Genomic DNA, 18,978 nt, shown 5'->3' with positions numbered 1-18,978 from the left:
TTCTCAGCTTGGCCGCACGATTATGGTGGGTATTGCTGTGTCTTATTTTTATGTACTTCTTTTCCTTCTCGCACACTTGGAGGGTCCGACGTAGCAGCCCTAGATGTTCTACAGGGTAGTAAAAATGAAGCAAAAGTGACGTGGCGCTCATTTGCTTCCAAGACGACCCTGAGCGGGTCGTTTTTGCTTGTCAGTTGGCTGATCCTGGCCCCCGCCGGCTGCGGAACGGGAGTGGGGCGGTGAACGGACCCCGCTCCGTACTCCTTGGGCCGGCGCGGAGCTTTGCCGATAAGTGCAAGGGTTGAGTAAGTTACCCTTAGGAAGCAAGAAAACACAAGACCTAAGTTTAGGGTGATAAAATAAACTCTATAAAAGGTATCTTAAACTTATCCTAAGTTTATACTAAGTTACCTAAATCTTGTTATCTGTTAGGCTCAAGGTCCCGCGTTTCATTCCCTCCCTTAGGTTACCTAGAAGCCCTCTCTTTACAATGGTAGCTATGTAAGAATATCACTTGTTCGGAAGTCTGCTGATACTCAGACATTATTCTAGAAGAAGTAGGAGAAAGTAAACTAAAACCAATCATGTTATGAAGCCTGCTTCCATAATGCGAGGCTAAAGCTATGTACGCCAGATATATTATCAACCAACTACGCTCTTAACCCATATACCCTTGTGTTATCCAACCTCTTTACTGCCTATATGAATAAATGATTGGTTTATCGTCTTGTGTTTAGTCGCTTCATTCTAAAACATCACCTTGGACGCCACGCTCAATAACCAGGCTGCATCTCTCCAGCCGCCTTCGTCGGTTCCTGGGGGTGGAATACGCTCTTCTGGGGCTGTCGATATGCCTGCCAGATGGCGGGAGGACCAACTACGGGAGCGGCCGAGTTGAGAATCTCCTTCCTGAGGAGTCTCGTCACTATCATCTTCCGAATCCTCATCGTCTTCCTCTACGGAGAAGAGGGACCAGACGTTGCCGAACCAAGTCCCTGTGTTAGCTTGGCCCTTGCGCACGAGGCGTCGCACAGTGGCTTCGTCATCTTGGGACAAGTCTTGCTCAAGCTCCTCGAGCTTCTCGTCGAGGTTGACAAAGTCCGGACCAGGTAGATCATTGTTGACTTCCTGATTGGGAAAGTAGGACCCATCAGCAGTCATTGAGAATTCCAGAGGTGAGTGGAGGAGACTCCTGGGTCGCGTCAAGCTGTGAGAGCGACTGTGAGTGCGGCTAGGGAAGCGACTGGCATATGGGGATGCGTCCTCAGCAGTGCTGCCGCGGCGACTAGCATGGCGGCTCGTAAGCTCACGCTCGCGAGCAAGTTCACTCTCGAAAGCATCCTCATCGGGATCCATTCCTCCTAGGCTGGTAGAACTCTGACGCGAGATAAGCCAAGTCTGGCCCTTAGACTCGCGAGCTTCGGAGCTCATGAGCGCGCCTGTCCTGAGCAGCCAATCGCTATCATTGCGATTACGCATGCTAAAGCTCATATCATCTTTGTGGCGTCTGGGCGTTGCGCGACCAGAATGAGTCTTGCGTGATGCGCCAGCCGCGAGATGAGACGCGGATTTGCTTTTGGCGAGAGGTGTTGAGGGGGTTCGGGTATGGGATCTCGAGCGCGATGCCGTTGGGGATCGAGCGAGAAGACGGGGTGTTGAAGGAGCAGACTTTCCCTGGATATAGGAGGGAATTGGATGGATAGGCGAGTGAGGGTGGGATGCGATAGCGTCGGCAATGAGTTCGTCGTCGTTGAGGGGGAGTTTGGCGGTCAAGGGCGCGAGGGAGAGATGGTTGAGGTTGGACGAGGAGCGATTCTTGCGACGAGATCGGTCGGCGTGTTGATTGTATGCAACGTCCATGATGGCGATGGTATCGCTATCACTGTAGATGAATGTGTTGGTGGTAATTCGAATAAACAATGGCTACTACGGCAAGTAGTAGCGTGTATTAGCACGATACGACACGTAGGTGGTTGAATGATAAGGTAGGTAGTAGTTGATGAGAGCAAATGCGGAGAGAAGTCAATGGTTCCTCAACCGGTAGCGGGCGATCGGCATGTGATGGATGACGAGAGCTACTATAACTGGAGTATGGAACTGGGAACAGTAACAAAAAAAGATGGGAAATAGAGCAAGTTTAATAAGAGAAAGAGAAGAATCAATGTGGCCATTCAAATTACCAAGATAATAAGGTGATCAACTCTTCAATCGCCGAGGCCCGGAATAGTTACGAAAATCTAGGTTGGTCGCTATTGCCTGTGAAGAGCTGATCTAGACGGAAAAGAGAAGAAGTGATGCAACCTAAAAAGCTCTTTCCCCAGGCCCTTAATCAGAACTTTCAGAGATGGCGAGTACATGATCTTGGAGTCACAGCATGTATCTTTCCCGCCCCATCATCCCGCAGCAGTACTTTGCCCACCACCTTCGTCAGGTACCGCAAAAAATCTCGATTACGGGCATCGACACCAAATCTAGCAAATCCATCGCCGCTGATTGCCCATTTCATCCACACCAAGAAAACATCACCACTTGCACGCTCGGCCTTGTCCGACAGACCAGAACAGGTCGAACGACAGCTGCATACAGGCCTATAGTCTGCCCATTCTGTACCGCTTCAGTTACATCGACAGTTGCTGTGTGCTGTTGGTGAAGATCATCATCAGACTACTAGAGCTTGGCCATCTTTGGTTGTGAGGCGAGAAATAGTCAAGATGCGCAATCTTCGCAACATTCGATTCGGACAGTGCCAGCGCGATAATGTCACAGCTGCGTGTTGGGATCCTGAGAAGGATCAGGTTCTTGTCGTAGCACAACCTTCTGTGGACAGCTGTGAGATTGAGTTGTTGAGAATCTCTGGAGATCGAGACATGTAAGTACATCGTCCATAGAATAATTTACACAAAATAGTCGCTGACTCCATATAGCTCAGTCAGTACTGTAGCCAGCTGGGAGGCTCCAAACCCATCACCAGACCTCGTCGTCGACAAGGTCGTCAGTTTGCAGTATCTAAGTGGCTCAGCAACTACATGTCTCGTCTTTGAAGGAGGCGATATCGTTACAGTCCGAGAAGACGATTTCTCAGAGGAAGGTGCTCACATTGAGATTGTTGGTTCTATAGATGTTGGTATTGCTGCTGCGCGATGGTCCCCCGATGAGGAACTCCTCATTGTCGTCACAAAGGAGAACAATGTCATATTCATGGGTTCAACCTTTGACCCAGTTGCTGAGATCCCCATGACAGTCGAGGACCTCAATGCATCGAAGCACGTATCCGTCGGATGGGGCAAGAAGGAGACCCAGTTTCAAGGTCGAGGTGCAAAGGCCATGCGTGATCCTACTATCCCCGAAAAGGTAGATGAAGGTTTACCCAGTCCTCACGAGGATGGTGCAACCACCATTAGCTGGAGAGGCGATGGTGCTTATGTGGCCATCAACTCAGTCCAAGAAGGCTCCCGCCGTGTAATTCGAGTTTACTCACGAGAAGGAGAGCTGGACAGTGCAAGTGAGCCAGTTGATGGCCTCGAGAGTTCTCTGAGCTGGCGACCATCCGGAAACCTAATGGCTGGTATTCAGCGAAAGTCAAACCAGATCGATGTGGTCTTTTTTGAGAGGAACGGTTTGCGGCACGGCGAGTTCACCCTTCATTCTCCTTCTGGGCCAGCTGAGGCTCATGAGAGAATACGTCTTGAGTGGAACTCAGACTCGACTGTCCTCGCGGTGATTTTCAAGGATATGGTTCAGCTATGGACTATGGGCAACTACCACTGGTACCTCAAACAAGAGATTCCTATCGAGGCTAGCTCGACATGTTTGTCATGGCATCCCGAGAAGGCTTTGCGCTTTGCCACTACTTCAACAAATACTGTCGTTGTGACAGAGCACATCTTCCATACAGCAAGGGGATCGTGTCATCCGCCACACGACAATGGTGCCGTTGCGGTAATTGACGGCGAAACAGTAAAGTTGACCCCTTTCCGAACAGCCAATGTACCACCCCCTATGTCAATGTTCGATATCACGGTTCCTGCGGCGGCAGTCGACGTTGCATTTGGACGTGACAACATGTCCTTTGCGGTTCTTCACCGAGAGGGTATCGATGTTTATGAGTGGCCCGTTAAGAACGGTAGATGCATCAAGCCGAAGCTCTCCAAGAAGGTATTATTTGATGAGATGGCAAGCCCTGGTTACAATGTTCTTTTGCGAATCGCCGCTGTAGCTGATGCTTTTCATTACTTCGGTTACGAGGAGGAGAAGGGCTTTGTTCAGCGACTCGTACAGGCTGCGGGCGAAGGCGAAACATCTCTCGTAGATGTCGACTCTCGGGAGGTTCTCGTCGCCACAGCCAGTTATCAAGACGATCATTCGTTTACTGGGTATGGCCAGGACAACTTGGGAAAGCTATTCCGGATCAGCGAGTCTGGAAATGAGATGCTGCCTGTGCAATTCCAAACACACCTGCCTTGGTTTGAGATTAGCAAGGTTGATGATGAGATTGTTGCCTTTGGCCTCTCCAGGAACGGCCATATTTATGCCAATTCTCGTCTCCTGGCAAAGAACTGTACTTCATTCATCGTCACACCCAGCCATCTTATCTTCACTACCAATAACCACTTGGTCAAGTTTGTTCACTTGTCCGCCAACGTCGATGGTAAGTCACTCTCTTGTCTGTCGTGACTACCAACTAATGCCCCCATTAGATCTTGAAGTCCCTGCAGATGACCCCGAGACCGACGAACGCTGCCGCAGTGTGGAGCGTGGATCTCGACTTGTCACAGCTATTCCCGCCAACATGAGCATTGTTTTGCAGATGCCGCGTGGAAACCTGGAGACTGTCTTCCCTCGAGCCATGGTCGTGGCAGGTATCCGTAGCCTGATTGATGAGAAGAACTACGCTCGAGCATTCTCATACTGTCGTAGTCAGCGTGTAGATATGAACATTCTCTACGACCATCAGCCCGAGCAATTCTTGGCCAATGTTAGCCTTTTCCTCGACCAGATCCCTGACGTCGCTCATATCGACCTCTTCCTTTCTTCTCTCCGGTATGCTTTCTTGTTTCAAACTCTCAGGGCCATCACTAACCTAGACCAGTGCCGAAGATGTTACTCAGACCATGTATCAAGATACTAAGCGATCTACCAACTTTGGAGCTGATGCGATTTCCTCCGACTTGTCATCGCCCGCACCACGGGGTTCTGCTGCAAAGATCAACACGGTTTGCGATGCTCTTCTCGAAGCCCTCCAGAGTCGCAAGGCTACCAACCTTCAAAATACCATTACCGCCCACGTTTGCAAATCTCCACCTGCACTCGACGACGGCCTTCTTTTAGTCGCTGAGCTGATGCGTGAGGATGAGAAGATTGCTGAAAAGGCAGTCGAGCATATCTGCTTCCTAGTCGACGTCAATCGACTATATGAGAATGCCCTTGGGCTCTATAATCTTGATCTGGCCCTTCTTGTCGCTCAGCAATCCCAGCGCGACCCTCGCGAGTACCTCCCCTTCATTCAGAACCTGCACTCTCTCCCCGAACTGAGACGTCACTTCGAGATTGATGATCATCTTGAGCGTCGTGTCAAAGCCCTTGGCCATCTCCAAACAATGGATGTATTTGATGAACTCCTTGCTTATACCACCAAACATTCCCTATACCACGACGCTCTTCGTCTATACCGCTACGACCCTCCTCGCCTTCGAGAGCTCACGGCCGCTTACGCTGCCTATCTCGAGTCCACATCAGCCTATCGAGAAGCCGGCCTCGCGTACGAGTCACTCGAGAATTGGGCTAAGGCAACGAGTTGCTACCGAACCGCCGGCGCAACGTGTTGGCAAGAGTGTCTTTACACTGCAGCTCAGCAGCAACCTCCCATGTCCCCTGAGGCTATGTCCGACCTCGCCAACAATCTTGCAGATGCTCTCTGGGAAGCAAAGGACTACTCTGCTGCTGCTACCATCCACCTCGAATATCTTGACTCTATTGACATGGCTGTTCGTTGCCTGTGCAAGGGCTATCACTTTGCAGATGCCATTCGTCTCGTTGTTCAACGCAAACGCCCTGACCTCCTTACTGCCAGTGTCGATACTGGCCTTGCCGATGCGCTAGGCACGACGACCGAATTCCTGGCTGACTGCAAGGCCCAGCTCAAGGCTCAGGTTCCTCGTGTTGCCGAGCTTCGCCGTAAGGCCATTGAAGACCCTCTGGCTTTCTACGAAGGAGATCGTGCTGGTGGTATGGACATCCCTGACGATGTCTCTGTCGCCGCCTCTTCCCGAGTCAGCACCAGTGCATCGCTCTTTACACGATATACAGGCAAGGCTGGGAGTGTTGGAACCGCTGGGACGGGAGTCAGTCGCGCCACAAGCAAGAACCGTAAGCGTGAGGAGAAGAAGCGTGCTCGTGGACGAAAGGGAACAGTCTACGAGGAAGAGTACCTTGTCAACAGTATTCGTCGTCTTATCGACCGCGTCAGTGCTGCTGCTCCAGATGCCGAGCGCCTCATCTTCGCGCTTGTGCGGAGGAACATGCCCGAGCGGGCGCGTGCTGCCGAAGCTCTCATGGCTGAGGTATCAGAGGCTTGCACTGCTGCGGTAGCTGAGGTGTTCAAGGTGCCAGAGGCCGAGCAGAAGAATGATGCTGAGCCAACCTGGCAGGCTACAGGAGGCGAAGCTGTATTGCAGGACTTTGTGATGGGGCAGGGCAAGAAGTTGGAGCCCCCGATTGTTAAGGGGGTTAAGAAGCTTACGCTTTTAGGGTCATGATAAAGATTTATGTCAAAAGTTGTGTTTAAACGATCAAATACAATCAAGAAGTAAAATATGTGCCTGCTCTCATGGCAGTTCCATAAGTGCCCCTTGCCCTACCCAGTATTGATTTGAGAAATGATATTGTAGTACTGAGTTTAGAATATTCGTGCGCCTAAATCCAGTTGACGGCATTAGTTCCAGGCCAATCTTCGTGAGCACGTCACAAGTCTAGAATCAAATCCAGCAAAAAGGCAACGCTTTTACGGAATTCCAATATGATGAAATGTGGTTGAAGAGTGAGAGAAACAAATCCCATTCGCCTCCGCTATGTCAAAATCCCAACTAAAAACTACCGAGCAAAAAGGCTAACTAAGTACGAGAATATCGAAAAAAGGGGTAAGGAAATACTGGCTTGGAGAGCCTTTGCCTCCTATATCCGTCCGTCCGTCCTTCCTAAGTCCATAACCATATTCCGTACTGACATATCGCGTTCAAACAATCCCGCATAAGGCGTTTCTTCTTCCCAGGCATCATCTCCATAAACATAGTGGAACCGATCTAGGCACATCAAGATATGTATACTCGATCATATAACCAATGTGACTGACTAAGCGCCATTTGGCTGATCAGGTTGTTTATCGTCCTCGTCCTTTGGTGGCGGTGGGGGAGGTTGGTTTGCCTCAGCTTCTGCTTCTGCCTGGGCCTGGGCTTGTCGGGCCTCCTCTTCTTCGAGCTCCCTGAGGAATGCCGCGTCCTCGTCTTCCAGATCAGCTTCAGCGTCCGCACCCTCCTCGCCGATAGGATTCTCGGGAATGATGCCGTTCTGACGCTGCCAAACCTCTCGTCGAATGCGGTCGTCCTTGGCTTTCCGTGCGCGCTCGACCTCCTCAAACCCGCCTGACTTCTTCAGCTTGCCGTCCGCAACAAAATTGGTGATTTCTCGGTGGAGCGGGTTGACTTGGCGTGTTGCTAGCTCCTTTTGCCGTAGCTTCTCCGCACGCTCGATAGCTTCCAGGCGATCTTCGTGGTTAGGTTGCAAAGCTCTCACTTCACCAAGAACACCTTCCTTTGCAGCGCTTTGATCAGCACTGTTGCCGAGGTTTATAAGGCCCTTGGAGAACTGGCGGGCGCTTCCAGCACTTGCGCCGGTGCCGTTGTCCTTCATCTGCTCCTTGGTAGCCTGCTCCACGAGCGTGAACGTTTCTGAGGCCTTCTCCAGATCGTCTCGCAGATCGACCAAAAGATCCTCCATGAGGCGAAGCTCATCCCGCCCTTGGCACACGTCCTCTAACTCTTTCTCCCAAATCTTGGTCCAAATAGGTTTCTCCTGGGTCATGTACTCTTCCATTCTCTTCAGTTCCTTGGTCAATGTTGCGATATCCTTTCCAACAGAATCCAATTGTCGCGGTAGTGGTCGGACACCGCGGTGCACCACATCCTTTCGCAGATCTTCGATAAGGTCCTGGAGGTCGTCCACCTTACCAACCAACCGATCAGAGTCGCTGTTGAGTTGCTTACGCCCGCTGGTAACATATGAGTAACCAGCGTCGCCTTCGATGTCGGGAATGGCAGCTTTGGCTGTAGCAACCTTGACATTGGCTGCTTTTGCGCGAATGGTAGCCATTGAGTCTTGGATGTCTGCCTGGAAATTGGAGTACGTCTGTCGCATAATGGCCAGATCTCGTCGCAAGGTCTTCAGTTCTCCGAGATGACTACTATCCAACTTCCTTCCAGAGCTAAACTGTGTCTTTGTTCCGTCAGACGAGTGAGAAGTTGACGGAGGTGACAGTGCCAGTCGAGCCATTTCGTTGGCAGCCTCTTGTTGTCGGTCTGAAACTCGTTGAAGTGCAGCTCCTTGATCCGTCACTGTCTGCTTGACATCCCGAACAATTTCGGTTAAGGATGCAATTCCATCGTCGATATGTTTCTTGACTTCGTCCAGAGCCTCGACATTGAGCACCAGAACAGTCCGGTCTTTGACATCCGCGAGATCTTCCAATTCGTGTCGTACACCAGAAACGGGGTCTTGGATGTAGATTTCAGGAAGATCTGCGCCGTTGTGTTGTGTATTCCAAGAAAACTTCTCGATAAATGCGAGTTGAAGCCGTCCAATGGTAAGCTCGGCGCGTCCCTCCGGCAGAACAAACTTCTTTACCTTGGACTTGTACTGGAGGAACAAGGTCAGATCCTTCGTGGGAGTTGGAGGGGGCGAATCTTGGAAGTATGAGGTCTCGGTGGGCTTTTGCTGTGGTGTGGGAGCAACTTCAGGTTCGGCCTTTGGCTTCTCGACTTTCGGCGTCTCTGGCGCATCATCGCTGAAAAACATAGGATCAGTGGGGGGCCCACTGAGTGTTGCGCTGGCAGCATATGCTTCATCGGGTGTTTGCACCGTGGGAGGATCTGGCTTTGCGGGTAATTCTGCTAATGAAGATTCCTCAGAAACACTGTCTGGTATCCTGACGGGAGAATCTTCGGCAGGAGCCGTAGTGCGCAGAGACTGGCTGGAGGTATTACGGTTGTGGCGTATAGACTGTCGACCTTGAACTGCTCGCAAAGATTCTCGAACTTCCTTTCTTCCTCGGTTTGGCACAGGTGAATTCTGCGGCGGAAGAATCGGTACACCATTAGCACCTCCCAGGTGCTTGGATATTTGATATTGAGAATATCTGCGTGAAGCTCGTCTTTCCAGATCACCACCTTTCTGCAGAGCGGCCAAGGCACTTGAAGTATTATCGGGTGGAGGTGGTGGAGGCGGAGGAAACGAATCGATATTTAACTCTCCTCCAGGTGGTCCAGGAGGCGCTGGAGGTCCAGTAGGGATACTACTTTCGCCCTCTGGATAAGGTGGAACAACGGGCATACTTTGCATCGTGTTGCTAGAGAGGGAAGACTGCTCTGATATGGCGGATGCTCGAGATGATTCTCGCTGAGCATTAAATCGACGTGGGGACTGGTTGGTACTGCCACCCGACTGACGCAAAGAATCAGTCGGTTGCGAGTCGGGCTGGAAACCAGTCTCTAGACCCTCTTCTAACATGTTGGTGAGTCCGCTGTTGCCGCTTCCAACGGTACTGACGCTGGTTGCCCTGTCGGGAGGTGCATGGCCGTCGCGGTCCCGAGCTTGCTTCTGGCGGAGCTTCTGTTGTTTGCGCTTGAGGCCGTGTAACAGATTAATAATGATGTCCCGGATCCTAGGCAAATATTTCTCCAAACTCTCGGCACTCGCCTCTTGGCTCAACGTCGCTTCGAGAATATGTCGTAGTAGATCGGGCACGTTTCCTAAATCAGATGTGTCAACGTGGATGGCCGTGAATGCGCGACACGCCATATTGAATTCATAACCCAAGCGCACGTAAACGTCAGACACTTGGCTATCGGTAGCTTGTCCGCGCGACCATTGGGTCAAGGTCTCAAGAAGCTGTTTTGTTGCGACGAGGAGGTGTGTGACGCTCTTTTCGATCTGCGATAGAGGCATATTGGAACCGCTGCCGGAACCCTGAGAGATCATGGAGCGTCAGCATCTTGCTTTGCAATCGGGTATGGAACGTGGGGCAGGCAGGGCTCGGCAGGGGCACACTCTCGCCCACGCTGAGCATTACGGTATACTCACTTCACGGTTCATCCTGCGAGACCCAGTCGATTGTACAGACCTCGCTGAGGCGCTTGAGGCTCGGGCCTGTAGCGCCGGCGAGATGGATCGGACAGGAACATTTGGTGGTGGCCCTGGCTCAGCACCGGGCGAGCGACGATGGGCGAAGGCGCGTTGGGAACCGGATGACGGAGCTTGCATGACGGACGATAATGCTCAGATATATGTATCCAAGTCGCGACAATGTACTCGTTTTGTCTATGACGGTCCAGGGAGTGAATAAGAAGTGGGAGTCTCGGTCGACGAGCAGGTGGCTTAGTTGGGAGATTAAGCTCGGTGGAAACCCAGTGCTCAATCTACGGATTTTGGGTGCCTTCGAGGGGCAAGAGGCATCATCAAAACGAGCGGCAGGCAAAGCGGATCGCAAAATCGATTGTCGTAGTAAGAAAAAGGGCGTCGCAAAAAAAGATCGAGGCAGGTGATGTACCTGGAGAGAGAGTACGGCTGACGTGTGAGGAGAGAGGATTGGATTGAATACCTAGTGGGAGAAGAGTCGAGCACTGTAGACAGTGGGTGGATGGATTGGATGAATGATGATGGTGGATGGTAGGTGAGGTGAGGTAAGGTAGTTAGTGGATGAAGGTAGGTTCCGTACGGGCTCTAGCGGGTACTAGATACAGCACGACATCAGTGATTCGACAGCTGAAAATACCGTAGTAGGCTAGGTACCAAGACTCTAGACCAGTGCCCAACCTTACCTGACCTTGATCCAGATGGAGACGACCCCTGTATAAGCACGTGCCACTTCCCATGGCGTTAATTCTGCAACCTAGACCTAGGAACTGAGAGCATGGATGAGATCCAATTCTGGGGGACGGGGGAGCCTATGAACCAACAGTTTTTGTGATCATGGGACTTTGTTAGCGATAAGGCTTGGATACAGCCGTTTTACTGGTAACATTCTTCAAAAACCGTTATCGTATGCACTAAAGGAATGCTGCTAGCCAATCCAGTCACTTACCATTCAGTGCATTGTAATTACCTACTTAGAGGTTACCCGCATAAATGTTCATGAACTCGGCACAAATTGTGTTGATGCATAATGCAAACAATCTACTCAAGTTACACCATCTTGAAATCAATGATATCATGGCAAGAATCAGCGCAAACTACGCCAAGTCGTTTCATAGTTGGTTCAATATATCCCGCGGGACGGGCTGTCGGCTAGGAAACGGCTTTACCGCTACCACGCCTTGGCCAGCCACTTCATGGATCTGGGGTTAATAAACTTGGCTATTGTTTCGTTGGGACAAGGAGGCTCTTGCTGAATATTTCATTGCGGTCAATAATACGTTCAACGAACGACATGGTATCCTAAGTTCCTATCCTTAACGAATGGTGCTGTCCAAGCAATAAGTTTCCTTGTAATATCATCAACGCCGGTACGCCGTATTTCATTATCCATTCGTGTGTCTCGCTGGTTCCTTACCTCATTACTATTCGTATCTCTCTTTCTCTCTCTCCCATTATTCCTCTCCGAGTAGGGCGAACTGATCGCCAGACACGGTCCCAATGTCAAGCTGGGAATACCCTTTGCCCTTTCTTCCACTGATGAGATGTGGTGGGATCGATCCCCTTCCGCGGTCAACTATCACGTCCTTGCCCTTGAATTCTTGTGTGCCCGAAATAGAGTTTGCAAAGAACAAGCCCTCCCAAGAATTAGGATAGTAGAGCTCAACTTTGCCGCTGACTGACTTGTGTGTGGAGTGAAGAACCGAAAGCACGGGTCTGGCCATGCTAATTTCAGCAAGCTCAGATCCTTCCGGGAGAACAATGTATGGATCGCTACCATCCGTCGGATCATAAGGCTTGACAGGAGGAATCGTTTCGCCAATGGTAGCAAGGCTCGTCCATAGGGGCTCCAGGATCGTCACATGCGTATCGCCGCTCTTTGTGTCCGTGATGATTGTTGGCTTCGCCTTTTCGTTTACAGTCAACAAACTCGAGTCCAGCACTGGCCAGATTTGCAACTTCATATCACCAGACTGCGATTTGAAAGCCGCCGACGAGCTCGCGGCGACATCGGCCGTGATATCTCCCGATGCAGTGATGATATCAACTGTGTAGTCGCGTGGTGGGAATTCGCGATCTGGGCGAGCAGCCTTCTGAGCACTGGTGAGAGGCTCATCAATCTTGATCGTGCCTGAAGCAGAGCGCACACGAAGCTCTGCAGGTCGAACATTCTGAGGGTTCACTGGCTTCGGTCCAATGTTGGTGATGATATCGCCTGAGGCCGTCGAGATGTCGAGGAGGTCGTAAAGGGGATACCATCCCTTGACATCGCCGCTGGCCGTATGAATGCGGATCTCGCGGGATGAGAGTGTGTAAGGAACAACTTCTTTGCCCTTGATCGTTTTGATACCAGGCGAAGTGATATCACCACTGGCGCTTCGAATGTTGACCCCATTCTGGACCCCCAGGACGACCCCCTCTTTGAGGTTGATGTCGAGCTGCTGAGTCTCAATGTTGAGATGGTTGAGGATAGTCTCACGATGAGCCGATACTGTGATACGTATTTGGATGCAGGGGGCCTTGTCAGACGAGCTCCAGGCGACCCTGCGTGGCACCTTGATCTCAAAGACCTGAGTTGTTTTGTCGAAGTCGGCCTTGGCCCTGAGATTGTCGTGGTTGGAGACAACCTGCAGCTCGATACTAGCAGGTGAAGAATCTTCGACAGGCCGAAGAATAACTTCACCAGAAACATGGGTGCTCCATCCTTCAAGGTCATCGGACTTGACCATTCTTTGTATAATGCTAAGGTTGCGGTCAGATTGTATCTCGAATTCCTCAGCGAAGTGGGCCGAGTGTTGCGGTTTATCAAGGCAAGTTCGCGAAGGATTCCACTTGAAGTCGTCGCGGCCGTCGGCAGGTGGTGCAACAGGATCGTTATCCTCGACTGGGTTTGAGTGTGACTAGCAGTTATATCAGTCCTGTGTATCGTCTTATATCAGTATGAGACTTACGCCATGATTAGACTGCATAGTAAAGCTACTGAAGATCATAAAAATGACTGAGAAAATGAGAAGCGAAGCAAGAATTGTCTTGACTTTCTTCCTGACGTTGAAGTTTGAGATGGAGTCTTTGAATTGCTGCCAACGTGATGGTTGTTGAGCTGAGTTGTAGGGGCTGCTCATAGACTCTGGAGCATGGTTGATCAGAGGTCTATTCTCCTCAGGCCGACCCATTGTAGCTGTAGAAGCAAAGGTTTGATAGTTGTTCACTGTAGTTGGAGGCGAAGTTGTTGTAGGTGAGGGCGAGTAAGCAGGTGGTGCGTCAACAGGATGAGCAAACAGGGGAGAAGCTCTTGGAGGAGAACGTGGCGTCGATGCAATGGGATTCTCTGAGCCACTCGAGTTCTCGTGTGACGAGGCAGTGCTTTCAGGGTTGTGTCCTGCAGAGTCTCCGGTATTTAAGAGCCTCCTCTCCCTCTCCGCTTCTTGAATCTTTGCATCGCGACTCAACTGAGTTGGGTCCTCGACAAGCACGTTTGGGACATGAGGTACGTTTGGTCCAGAGCGAGATGACGACGACCCAGACGACGCGTGGAAGTAACCGTCTGTTGGTGAGAGGGCATCAGGTTCATCGTCAGAGTCGGCGGAATAGAGATTGTCAGAGTAAGGAGCAGGCATTTTGTCCGTGTCTCGCTATGAGCGTGGGGTGTGTAAGACGGTGCAATTGATACAGACGCACGTCAAGTACCCCCTTTTTTTATCGAAGTAAGAAGGAGATTAAGGTGATGCGTACGTGGCACTCTTCACAAAAGGAATCTGAGCGTGCTCACGCCGTGTATCACCAGATTATTGAGGTCAAGAATGTCAAACGAGGTGAGAGAAGGATGAAGTTGAGCTGCGGCGGATGAGGAAAAAAGAGGGGAACAGGTCTTGCTTACAGCAGGTCTGTCTTTTTGTTTCCCACAATCAGCCTACGGCCGTGGTCATGGTTCTAGACTGGATATTCCTGCTCGGTTACGTTGCTTGGTTGCGATGGTTCTGATCGTGTATGTATGCAACGACGTTGGCCGATCACGCTATTGCTCTTGTGGGGGCGAGCGTTGAACGTGCATATGAAGCGGCGTAATACTGCAAAAAGTCCGACCAAGCTATCCGTTTATCGTATTTTCCAACTCATGAGCTATGGATGATGGTATGCAATGCCTAAATGCTTCCTTACTTGGCTACATGGTATTTTTAATATTATGAATTATACCATCTCTACCTCTGGTGTTTCTTTCTTTGAATTTATTTCTTCCTCTTCTGATTCACCTTCTCTTGAAAAAGTCTTCCGTTCTCTCGTCTTATCTTCCGTCTCCCACCAGAGCAAGAATCCTCTATCACTTTACAAAAGTTCCCCCAACCTTCACAACCCCGCAGTCCTCTTTCGACCCTTGCCAACTGCCATTCCTGTGTAAGCTCAAGTCATAGTCTGCAATATTGCGTAAGCCCTGCAGCAAAAGCCGCGAGTTCTTGACATGCGGCTGACGACAACCTGTGACTGTGGAAGATTAAACAACGAGTCGAAATCTCGAAATGACGTTTGCTGATCGATAATAAGCAGCAAGCATACGTGATAGGGCTGACTGATAACGAGTACTTCTTGGCCAAGCTACCCAAGCCGAGCTCGGATCTGCAGTGTGGTAATAAGCTTCTTTTGTAAGCTGTCAAAGCCTTGATGGCCTTGATGAGCAGCTCCCTAGACCTCCTTTCATGCTTAAGCCCAGGACACATTCACTCCGGTAGTGAGCTTCACTCTACAAGCTTCCGTCATACCTTCATAAGTATCCCCTTCTTATGGTTGATATTGCAGTCCAGCGAATCCTCAAACGGCCGGTCTGAACCATCCGGCTGGAACCGGCCCCACATCTCCGGCTCCGGCTCCATGTCCGAAATGGGCATGCTTGGGTGTTTTCCATGACCTCTCGCAGCTAACCCGCCGCTTTTCGCCGTTCAACAAATTCATAGACGGCGAGTCAGAGTAACTTTCATTATCGTTTCAAACCTAGTCAAGGAAACTGATGGATTCATCACGAGACCTCATCTTCTTGTAACCACTTCTATCTTGAACAAAGAAATGTCCACCCAGTTCTAACCACTGACTCCCGGCACCTCCAAAAATGAGAAATATGCAGTGCCAGCCGTATCATCACCTCGTCTTCTGACAATGGCTGCTGGCTACTTTCTTCTGATATATCAATCCCTTCAACGCCAGAATATTCCCCCTTCGTAACGCAATGCCATCCAATCGCTAGATCCTCGCTTTCCAGAATGTTGATGTGAAATTTGCGCAGTGCGGGCGTGTGTATAGTAAATGTTGATTGTGAAACAGGGGAGGATCCTCTTAGTTTCTTGTGTTTGGCCCTTTTATCTCATAGCTAGTTGGGACTTCTAGCTCAATCCAAGAATTCTCTTTGAATTCTCGTACACCACCCAAGTGATACTCAAGGCGGGAGCAACCTTTAGAAGGTTTGGTGTGAGGCCCTTATATAAGCCCCGATATCCTTCTCGTTGAATCGTTTTTTTCGTCACGTCCCAAATACCAGTGTATGTTGCGGGATGCATGGCTGTGCCCTGGGTTTGAAGTCGTGTTCGCACCACGTTCAGGGGATAGACAACGCTGGCTCCAAAGGCTCCAGACGTGGCGCCGATGATCCCTGTGGCAATATTTCCGGGTTTTACATCGTCCTCATGGACGTTGTTCTTCCGGGCATAGTACGACTTGTAAGACTTTTTTAGTAGTTCAAAAGTGCCCATGTCAATAGCACTGTAGGGGAACATTCCCACCAGTCCCATGGTCAATCCTCGATAGCAGGCACGCACACCACCATCTGCATACATTTTCACAGCGGTCTGGCGAACCAAAGCCGCGCCTTGAAGACCGTCCTTGACAGTCTCACACTGTAGGCGGAACTTGAGGGTATCGAGGGGGTAAACCGAAGCCCTGCCAATTATCAGTTTCTAAACCCTGTCAAGATTTCTGTAAGACTCACTGTGCTATCATGCCAGCAAAGCCACCTGAGGCGAATTTTGACCACGAACTGAGATGCTTGGGATCACCATGGCCCTCGAAGTTGGCAAGTGCGCGTTTTGCGGCTTCATATGAGCCAAATTTAATGGCCGTCTCAGGCATGATTTTGATGACATTGAGGCCGTTTCCTAGTCTTGTTAGCATGTTCCGTCACATCCAGGGTCAATGTGAACCCTGGTTCCGTAAGATGCAGACTTACCAGCAAAAAGACTTCGAACACCCCCTGACCGAACAAGATCTCGAAAGGCATCGCCGAACGGTTTTGCTGCGTTTTTGAGAGCAGCGAGAGGACGGCCTTGTCGAAATGCTGCACCCGCGGTCTCGGTACGACTGGACGTATTCACAAGCAGATAGACCTTCAGCCGATCGAGAGGCGCAGTAGCCGTACGCGACACTCCACCGGCGATGGCACCTGCTAGAAAGTAGCCTGGATCGGGTACAAATTGTGTTAGTCTAAACTTCTTGTGCACTGCTGTTGAAGCTCCAGTGGTGTGTTCATGTCCAGGTCCATGGGTGCCATCGTCGACGTGTTGTGTAAGCGTTTCGGCGATTTCCTGCGATATCTCGGTAGCTGCATCATCGTAGTCGGGATATGAGACTGCGGCCGCGGTAGCCATGTTCTCGGTCTCGTTCGGGGACTCATCCGGATTTGAGGTGCTGGGTTGACTGACGGAAGTCGATGTCCGGCCGGGTGGAGGTACAGGTCTTGGGAAATCGTAGGGGAAAGCGACTCGTAGAAGAGAGCCGAAAAGGGTGATGAAAAGAGAGCGGAAGCCGTCCGTACCTAGACCCTCTAATGTTTCCTCGCTCACAAGTGTGTCTCCTTCTGGAGTCACGCTGACCACCGAGTAGTAAAAGTCAAGTACGGCATGAAGTTGGGAGTCGTGGTCGTGGGGTGGCATAAATAGTAGGAAGTTTCTGAGAGTTCATGATCAGCTGCAAAGTCCATGATCGACGAGGAGACGTCTCAAGCAACATCTCGACTTCGAGAACCCGGTCGCAGATGTATCGCCGATGGTAGCGGTTGGGCTTGGCACATGACGTTATGAGGGTTATCCCCGCCAAAATGACTGAGGGTCAGTCATGAGCTCTGAGCATCTGATGGGATGCGACTGACAGCCAGTGGAGTTCTCAATAAAAAAATGCAACAAAAAGAGCACCCAGATAGAATTGAAAATAAAGTACTGACCGCCATTCGTCAAATGTGACATAACCGTCATTGTTGAGGTCCATATCATCGAAGAACTCGGTAAGGCGGCGATTCGATAGTGTGAGTCCGGCATTCTTGAAAGCTGTTTGAAGCTCAAGTTTGTCCAATTTTCCATTCCCATCCTTATCAATTGATCGAAATAGGGCAAAGAGCTGGCGCTCTGCATTTTCGACAAATTTTCGGAACTCTAAAGGGTGCGAACAGCCAAAAGTAAGCTTTCAACATCGTGGCCGTAGGTACCGAGGCAATATCTGGAAGAGTTGGAGCTCCAAAGTCAAAGGTAGATTTGCGTACCGTTGTATTGTATCTTGCCATCGCCGTTCTGATCCACCTCTTCCATTATACGTTTCAGCATGTCGTCGGCATTCTTCATTGCTGTAGTCGCTCATTAGTATATCTACCAAGCTTGAGCCAGCGCGGGCTCTAGCTTACGATGGTCAATCCTTCGAAGCCCCTTCCGCAGACCCTTTAGGTCCAGTTCACCAGTGTGATCAGGCTCGAGGCTCGCCCAGAGCTTCTCAACACGAGCATCGCGAGAGTTCTGGGGTTCCCGGAGCCCCTCTTCGATTTCCTCCACAATGTTTGTCACGCTCATGACGACAGTTGTAACTGCAATGGTGGCATATCTCGTTCCGGCAAGATTTCAGGTACGTCGGGCGCAACAGGCGCAAAAAGCCCTGCGCTGCAGGAGAGCGTCGCTGTGGAGATAAAATCGAGGTACGACAACTTCGAGGGAGGTATTGTCGGGTTACCGGAAGTTCATGGCTAAACTGTCGCAGGAAGGATTCGGGTCGGAAAGGAAAAGATGGTGTTGAAGTGCCAATACCAATTGACGAGCTGTGACGTTGGTAGCTGAATGAAACCCCCCAAACCGGGTTAACCTTTTGCTGCTCTGGCCTGGGCTTGCTCAAAAATCCAGTGCCTAGGTAAGTAGGTGTACCAAATTCAAAATGCTACAGTGGAGCTTAGCCCCGGCCGTCATGGCCCGGGGTGGCTATCAACAGCTGTCCTGCCCGCTGTTGGGCACTGCTTCGAAGCCTAGCCATCAATCAGAAGCACTGTATTATGCTTAGTGCCCCGGAAGGACCCGCTGAGCTATTCTTTTACAGTCTTTAGCTGCGAACATCCTCGCTCTGTCTCGGCATAAACTCCTGGCTCCTCATCTCGAAGGAACGAACCCTTTTCATGTTGGAAATACACATGATCTACGGACTAGTTAGCCAAGTGAAAGACATGTTCATTCAGTGGATTATTGGTTCAGTCTAGTATCTGAGTGCCCTACAACAATTCTTATCTGAAGTTCACAAGTTTCTTATCTCATCATGGGTGGCTCTCAAAGACAGTTCCGGGCATGCGGT

General features: G+C 50.6%; 5 protein-coding genes across 5 annotated transcripts; 1 reads left to right on the top strand and 4 right to left on the bottom strand.

The window, feature by feature from the left end:
* Positions 1-747: 747 nt before the first annotated feature.
* Positions 748-1,860, bottom strand: FTJAE_824 (uncharacterized protein; the record flags this gene model as incomplete). Its single annotated transcript, XM_037355035.1, has 1 exon — positions 748-1,860. The coding sequence occupies one exon, from the start codon at positions 1,858-1,860 to the stop codon at positions 748-750; it is 1,113 nt and encodes a 370-aa protein (XP_037212016.1).
* An 851-nt stretch (positions 1,861-2,711) lies between these two features.
* On the top strand, positions 2,712-6,755 carry FTJAE_823 (elongator complex 1; the record flags this gene model as incomplete). Its single annotated transcript, XM_037355024.1, has 4 exons — positions 2,712-2,869; positions 2,925-4,648; positions 4,698-5,040; positions 5,090-6,755. 4 exons carry the CDS (start codon positions 2,712-2,714, stop codon positions 6,753-6,755), a joined length of 3,891 nt encoding a protein of 1,296 aa, XP_037212015.1.
* Positions 6,756-7,347: 592 nt separating this feature from the next.
* FTJAE_822 (actin-interacting AIP3) lies at positions 7,348-10,530 on the bottom strand (the record flags this gene model as incomplete). The annotated part of the gene is made up of 2 exons (XM_037355013.1): positions 7,348-10,236; positions 10,351-10,530. The coding sequence occupies 2 exons, from the start codon at positions 10,528-10,530 to the stop codon at positions 7,348-7,350; spliced, it is 3,069 nt and encodes a 1,022-aa protein (XP_037212014.1).
* Positions 10,531-11,855: 1,325 nt separating this feature from the next.
* FTJAE_821 (uncharacterized protein) lies at positions 11,856-14,018 on the bottom strand (the record flags this gene model as incomplete). The annotated part of the gene is made up of 2 exons (XM_037355002.1): positions 11,856-13,301; positions 13,353-14,018. 2 exons carry the CDS (start codon positions 14,016-14,018, stop codon positions 11,856-11,858), a joined length of 2,112 nt encoding a protein of 703 aa, XP_037212013.1.
* A 1,752-nt stretch (positions 14,019-15,770) lies between these two features.
* FTJAE_820 (peroxisomal Ca-dependent solute carrier) lies at positions 15,771-18,215 on the bottom strand (the record flags this gene model as incomplete). Its single annotated transcript, XM_037354991.1, has 6 exons — positions 15,771-16,323; positions 16,373-16,538; positions 16,610-17,328; positions 17,600-17,807; positions 17,915-17,995; positions 18,053-18,215. The coding sequence occupies 6 exons, from the start codon at positions 18,213-18,215 to the stop codon at positions 15,771-15,773; spliced, it is 1,890 nt and encodes a 629-aa protein (XP_037212012.1).
* Positions 18,216-18,978: the final 763 nt, after the last annotated feature.

The sequence above is a fragment of the Fusarium tjaetaba genome (genome assembly GCF_013396195.1).
Source record: "Fusarium tjaetaba strain NRRL 66243 chromosome Unknown NRRL66243_c0000020, whole genome shotgun sequence".
NCBI lineage: Eukaryota > Fungi > Ascomycota > Sordariomycetes > Hypocreales > Nectriaceae > Fusarium > Fusarium tjaetaba.
Note: the sequence above shows the minus strand (reverse complement) of the source record. Positions and strands in the feature narration are given on the sequence as shown.